Source organism: Tupaia chinensis, unplaced genomic scaffold (assembly GCF_000334495.1).
Source record: "Tupaia chinensis unplaced genomic scaffold, TupChi_1.0 Scaffold139785_1, whole genome shotgun sequence".
NCBI classification, from domain to species: Eukaryota; Metazoa; Chordata; class Mammalia; order Scandentia; family Tupaiidae; genus Tupaia; species Tupaia belangeri.
Genome location: NW_006199665.1, coordinates 162,342 through 169,363, shown reverse-complemented (window position 1 = coordinate 169,363; position 7,022 = coordinate 162,342). Strand labels below are relative to the sequence as shown.

At 48.4% G+C, this 7,022-nt stretch overlaps 1 protein-coding gene across 1 annotated transcript in view; it reads right to left on the bottom strand.

The window, feature by feature from the left end:
• LOC102502905 (zinc finger protein 791-like) overlaps positions 1-763 on the bottom strand; it is a 5,216-nt gene extending 4,453 nt beyond the window's left edge. The window contains exon 1 of the mRNA XM_027765869.1: positions 643-763. Coding sequence (XP_027621670.1) covers positions 643-645 — 3 coding nt within the window. The 5' untranslated portion in view covers positions 646-763. The remainder of the gene's footprint in view (positions 1-642) is intronic.
• Between the last annotated feature and the right edge of the window lie 6,259 nt (positions 764-7,022).

The following is a 7,022-nucleotide window of genomic DNA, read 5'->3' as shown; positions in this document are numbered from 1 at the left end:
GCGTGTGCGTGCGTGCCCAAGATCCGAGAGGAGAAGGGAGGAGAAGGGATTGTGGCGTGGCCATCCCCCTGGGGGGTTGTTTTCTGACTTTCTGTCTCTCTGTGTCTTTCTAGCCAGCACAGGCGCCCTATAGCAAAAACAAACAAAAAATCCAACAAAACCAACCAACAAACACAAAATTTTCAATAAAAAGAACAGTAACAAATGGAATTACATAAATAAATAAAATATTTAATAAAAAATTTAAAAGGCACGACCCTTGGAGAGAAAGAAGGGACTGAGAACCCCACAGACAAGGCCCGTCCCAGCACGGAACCCCGTGACCCTCCCGTCCTGACCGCACGACCCGGGGACACGTGGGGCTGCGGGTGCCGAGTTGCCCACACAGGGCCCAGGTCGCCGCGCAAGGACGGGCCAGGTGCCAGGGCCCAGGTCGCTGCGCAAGGACGGCCCGGACATCAAAGGGACCCGCTTCTGGCCCAGACCCCACCTCGGGATGGAAGGGCCCGAGCTGCGCCAGCGACAAACTCTGGGTCACAAATTCCAAGGTGGACGGGGAGACCTGGGTCCTACCACACCGCGTCGGCCGGTTCCAATCGTCACCCACCCCACGGTTTGAGGATGACCGGCCCCGCAAGTCACCATTTTCGGTTTCTGAGGTGTCCTGGTGTCCCTTCTCCGATTCCCGCGGTCAGTTCAGGTCCGAAAGCGACAGAGGGTGCGACGGAACCACCGGCGACTCTCGGAGAACCCAGCACGCCAAAGCGCGCGGCGAGACTGAGACGCTCAGACGACGTCGGTCGAATGTTGCCGCCTACAACGTAAGCGCGTCTGATTGGGCAGATCCGACCAGCTCCGGCACCCCTGATTGGATATGCTTTCAGGCTCCGCCCCCTGGCGCTTGACTGACAGAAGTAGCAGTGTCTAGCTTGAAGGGCGGGAGCCAGAACTGCAGGTTGCAGGCCAGAGCCCTCTGCTGGCTAGGATGCCTTCCTGCCCTTTGACCTGGCTCAACCTGGGGATAAGTTCAGCTAAACAGACTCCTGGCTTTCCAGAGCAAGCTCTCAGCCTCTTTCTGCATCAGTGAACCCTCTCCGATCTTTTTCTCCGGGACACCAGGTCACATGTGCGCTCAGGGAGTTCCACACTCAGTATCCAGTGGAATGATCCTCTGGTCTCAGAGGAAGAGAGGGTCCCAGGCCAGGGAACACTGACCACCCTGAGCTGGTGGGAGGGCCTAATGTGCTGAGGAGTCAGGATTTTGGAATGAGGCTAGTGTGAGCGCGACCAAGGCGTTCTCACACTTTATCAATGGACGCATTTTAAGACATGAAAATGAATGCATATTGGGCCAGCAGGTGGCGTGGTAGTTAAGGCGGCTGGACTCCCACATGGCTGAATGTGGTTGGAGTCCCAGACCTGGCAGCTTGCTTTCTCACTTCCACTCTATCTCTCTGGTCAAATTGAAAAAAAAAAAATTAAATAAATATAACTATTTTATTTATTTATTTACTTATTTATTTAAACTTGAAGCTGAGAAAGCAAGCCACCAGGTCCAGGACTTGAATCACTGTCGACCATGCTGGTGTCCAGCGCCTTTAACCACCATGCCACCTGCTGGCCCCAAGATAATTCGTTGATAAAATATCAGTAAAGGAATAAAATCATGAAATGCATAAAAAAAAACCTTGGTGTCCTGTGGAAACAGACTTTATAAATCAATCAAAAGTAATGAAACCAAACATTTGAACTGCATTATGGAGAAGACGCCTCCTCTACTCATAGGTCACAAGGCAGACCCACATTCAAAAGGTGAGAAATATTCCCAAATTCATAAGCCAGATTCCAATTTTTTTTTTTTTGAAGAGGTTTTCGCTATAGGGCGCGTGCGCTCGCCAGACAGACAGAGAGAGACATAGAGACAGAAAGCGAGAAATCACCCCCCCGGGGGGATGGTCACGCCGCAATCCCTTCTCCTCCATTCTCCTCTCGGGATCTTGGGCACGCACGCACACGCGCCTGGCGTGAGTTTTAAGCCACCGGGTCCAGGACGTGAACCGCGGTCGATTACGTGGGAGTCCAGCGACATAGCCCTTATACCTACTGCTGGTCCCAAGTCTACCACAGTTTGAATCCTGGACACGGCGGCTTAAAAATCAGAATGGACGCGTGAACGAACCCAACATTCCAAGAGAATAGCACAGAAGGGATCTTGGGCACGCACGCACAGGTGCCCAGCATGAGTTTTAAGCCACCGGGTCTGGGACTCAAACCGCAGTCGACTACATGGGAGTCCAGCAACATAGCCATTATGCCAACTGCTGGTCCCCCCAAAGTCTTTTTACCTCCGTTCTCCTCCTGGGAGCTTGAAAACCTTGGTGGCATGTGTGTGTATGGGTTACAAGCGTGCACATACCCAGGGTGCATTTCAAGGCACAGGACACAGGACTCGAACCGCAGTCAGATATGGTGGAGTCCAGCACCTTAACTGCTATACAGCTACTGGCTCCTCTTTTCATCATTTTCTATGGATAAGTCCTTGTTCATACTGAAATGTGGTGGTGATTAAATTCTGGCATTTGTCCAAGCTACTGTGTGAAGGGGATGCCGAAGGCTATCATTACACAGCATAGTATAGCAATATATGGATTCTTCCTTCTGCCAATTCTGGTACAGTTCTTTTTTTCCTTTTTCCTTTTTTTTTTTTTTGAGAGTTGTTGTTGTTGTTGTTTTGGTGTTCTTTTATAGGGTGCATGCGCTTGCCAGAAAGACAGAGAGACAGAGAGACAAAAAGTGAGAAATCACCCCCCAGGAGAGATGGCCACGCCGCAATCCCTTCTCCTCCATTCTCGTCTCGGGATCTTGGGCACGCACGCACACTCACCCGGCGTGCGTTTAAGCCACCGGGTCTGGGACTTGAACTGCGGTCGACTACATGGGAGTCCAGTGACATAGCCATTACGCTAACTGCTGGTCCCAGTTCTTTTTTTCTTTAGAGAGATTTTTGCTAAAGAGCACCTGTGCATTCACTAGAAAGACAGAGACAGAAAATGAGAAATCACCCCCCCAGGGGGATGTCCACGCCACAATTCCTTCTCCTTCATCCTCTTCTCGGGATCTTGGGCACGCGCACACACACACGCCCAGTGTGAGTTTAAGCCACCGGGTCCGGGACTTGAACTGCGGTCAACTACATGGGAGTCCAGTGGCATAGCCATTACACCAACTGCTGCTCCTAAATAGTTATTTAAAAATAACTATTAGGGGCCCACAGGTGACATGGTGGTTAAGCCTCTGTAGTTCCACATGGCATGAGTTGGGAGGGGTGGTAGTGAGGCCAGTGAGGCCCCGGTGAGGCCCCTTTCGGGCCTAGGGTGGAAGAGGCGTGCACAGAACAACATCTTGGAAAAATGAAAGAACAAGTATATTCATTCTTTCCAAATGAGAAAATACTTTGTGGTTTTCTCAACATACTTGGCCCAGACATAGTAAAATAATTTATAATGAGCTTGCTTGCTCTTCCAGAAACATCAAGAGTCTCTGAGGCCAAATGTAAAGGATACCATATTTTTATTATCATGTACATTTTTTGTTTAAAAAGAACTATTTTATTTAACTTTATTCATTCATTTACTTACTTTAATTTGCTTAGAGAGGGACAGAGTGAGGGAGAGACAGAGAGGGAAAGCAAGAAGGCAAGCTGCCAGATCCGGGACCTGAACCACAGTCAGCCATGTGGAAGTCCAGCTACCTTAACCTCCACACCACCTGCTGGCCCTATTATTTACACGTTTAAAAACAATCATGTGTAGACTACAGGGGCTGGTGTTTAAGGCAGCTGGATACCATATGGTTGACAGGGCAGTTCAAGTCCTGGGTCTGGAGGCTTGAGAAAAAGCTAGGTGTGTGGGGGTGTGTGCCCAAAACTCCAAAGGTAGGGAGAGATGGAGGAGAAGAGATTGTAGTGTGTCCATACCCCATGGTGGGGTTGCTTTCTCACTTTCCCTCTGTCTCTTTCTCTCTCTCTGACAAGTGCACATACCCTCTAGCAAAACATTTTTGCAAAGAATTATTTTATTTGACTTTATTATTAGTATCATTATTACTTTACAGTTTGATCAGAGAGCAAGAGTGAGAGAGAGAGAGAGGGGGGAAGTGAGAAAGCAAGCCACTGGGTGAAGGACCTGAATTGCAGTTGGCCACGTGGGAGTCCAGTGCCTATAATCGCCACGCCACCTGTTGGACCCATAGCAAAATTTAAAAATACATGGGGTTGGAGGGAACAGCAGTTGGAGTAATGACTATGTCGCTGGACTCCCATGTAATCGACCGCAGTTCGAGTCCTGGACCCGGTGGCTTAAACTCACATCAGGCGTGTGTGCGTGCGTGCCCAAGATCCCAAGAGGGGGTGATTTCTTGCTTTCTGTCTCTCTCTGTCTTTCTGGCGAGTGCATGCGCCCTGTAGCAAAAACCTCTAAAAAAAAAAAATACATGGGGTTGGAGACCAGCAGGTGGCATGGAGACTAAGGCACTGGACCTCCCACATGGGTGACAGCTGTTCTAGTCCCAATCCTGGCTGCTTGCTTTCTCCCTTTCTTTCTCTCTTATGAGTGTATGTGCTCTAAAGCAAATACAAATAAAAAATAGGGACCAGCAGTTAGCGTAATGGCTATGTCGCTGGACTCCCATGTAGTCGACCATGGTTTGCGTCCTGGACCCGGTGGCTTAAAACTCACGTCAGGCTCGTGTGGGTGCGTGCCCAAGATCCCGAGAGAATGGAGGAGAAGGGATTGCGGCGTGGCCATCCCCCCTGGGGGATGATTTCTCGTTTTCTGTCTGTCTCTCTCTCTCTGTCTGGCGAGCGCATGTGCCCTATAGCAAAAACCTCTCCAAAATAATAATAATATTAATAATAATAATAATTAATACAATTCAATAAATAATTCTTTGAAGAAGAAAAAAGCATGACACAGATGGCCAGCAGGTGGTGTGGAGGTTAAGGGACTAGATCTCAAATGGCCAACTTCATAGTTCAAGTCCTGGACCTAGGGGCTTGAAAATTACACAGTGTATGTGTGCGTGCCCAAAATCCTGAGAGGATACTTGGGGAGAAGGGATTGTGGCGTGGCCATCCTCCCTGGGGGGTGCTTTCTCACTTTTCCTCTCTCTGGCAAACTCATGCACCCTATAGCAAAAACAAAAACAACTTGATATACAGAGAAAGCAGTGCAAAGTAGGAAAACTTAGTCTCGATTCTTTTCTTTCTTTTTTTTTGGAGGGAAGGATTTTGCCTTAGGGCTGCGCGCTTGTGGGGTGGGAGGGAGGAAGAGAGAGAGGGACAGAGAGACAGAAATCATGAGAGGGAAAGTGAGAAATCAACCCCCAGGGCAGATGGCCACACAAAAATTCCTTCTCCATTCCCTTCCTGGGATCTTGGGCATGCACACAAGCCCAGCATGATTTTCAAGCAACCAGGTCCAGGACTTGAACCGTGGCCAAGCATACGGGAGTCAAGCGACATAACTGCTATGCCCTCAGAGAAAATACCTGTCATGTGTCTCCAGTTTCCCCATGCATGTCATTTTTTTTTTTTTTTTGGAGAGGTTTTTGCTATAGGGTGCGTGCATTCGCCAGAGAGACAGACATAAAGCGAGAAATCACCTCCCAGGGGGGATGGCCACGCCACAATCCCTTCTCCTCCCTTCTCCTCTCGGGATCCTGAACCATGGACGACTACATGGGAGTCCAGCGACGTAGCTGTTACGCCATCTGCTGGTTCCGCATTTTATTATTTTATTCCCTTGGTAGCCTGCTTTTATCATTGTAGCTGACAATGAATAGAATGAGACTTGAGGAATGACAAAGCCTTGGCCATGTATCCAATAACGTCATCCTAAATTCAGGACCTGTAGGAGGTTTAAGCAAAAGGCTCTCCCTTCCGCTTCTGCGCGGCCTGGCCTAGGTGCTCCTTTTCTGGGACCACTTGATTGGATGCTGAGTCTAGAATTCCTTGGGCAGACTTGTGACCCATGACCAGGAGGATAAAGTGGCAAGGGAGAGCGGCAGGTGGTGTGGTAGTTGGGGTTGACCACTGTTCAAGTCCCAGGCCTGGTGGCTTGCTTTCTCTCTCTCTCTCTCTCTCTCTGGTCAAATTAAAAATTAATAATAATGAGGCCAGCAGATTGCATAATGGTTATGTCACTGGATTCCCATGTAGTCTACCACAGTTTGTTTTTGTTTTTGTTTTGTTTTGTTTTACAGTGTGTGCCCTTGCCAGAAAGACAGAGAGAGACAGAGAGACAGAAAGCGAGAAATCACCTCCCAGGGGGGATGGCTACTCCTGCAATCCCTTCTCCTCCATTCTCCTCTCGGGATCTTGGGCACGCATGCACACGCGTCTGGCATGAGCTTAAGTCGCCAAGTCCAGGACTCGAACCGCAGCCAACTACATGCCCCCCCCGGGGATTTCTCATTTTCTGTCTCTCTGTCTCTGTCTCTCTGGAGAGTGCATGTGCCCTATAGCAAACATCTCTCTCTTTAAAAAAAGGAAAAAAAATAATAATAAAATTAAATAATTTTTTTTTAACAGAGAAAGTGAGCAAAAGAGGGAAAGCGAGAAAGAAGCCACCAGTTCCATAATGTGAACCGCAGTCCACCAGGTGGGAGTCCAGCGTCTTTAACCACCATGCCACCTGTTGGCTCCCAACTTAAAAAAAAAGAATTATTTACTTTTATTTTTTCTTTCATTTATTTTAATTTGACCAGAGAGAGACACAGAGAGAGAGGGAAAGTGAGAAAGCAAGCCACCAAGTCTGGGACTCAAACTGTAGTCTGCCATATGGGAGTGTCCAGTGCCTTAACCACCACGCCATGTGCTGCACCCCAAAATTAAAAAATTCTTTTGTTAAAGAATTACTTTTATTTCATTTTATTCATTCATTCATTTTATTTTAATTTGACCAGAGAGAGATACACAGAGAGAGAGAGGGAAGGTAAGAAAGCAAGCCACCAGGTCTGGGACT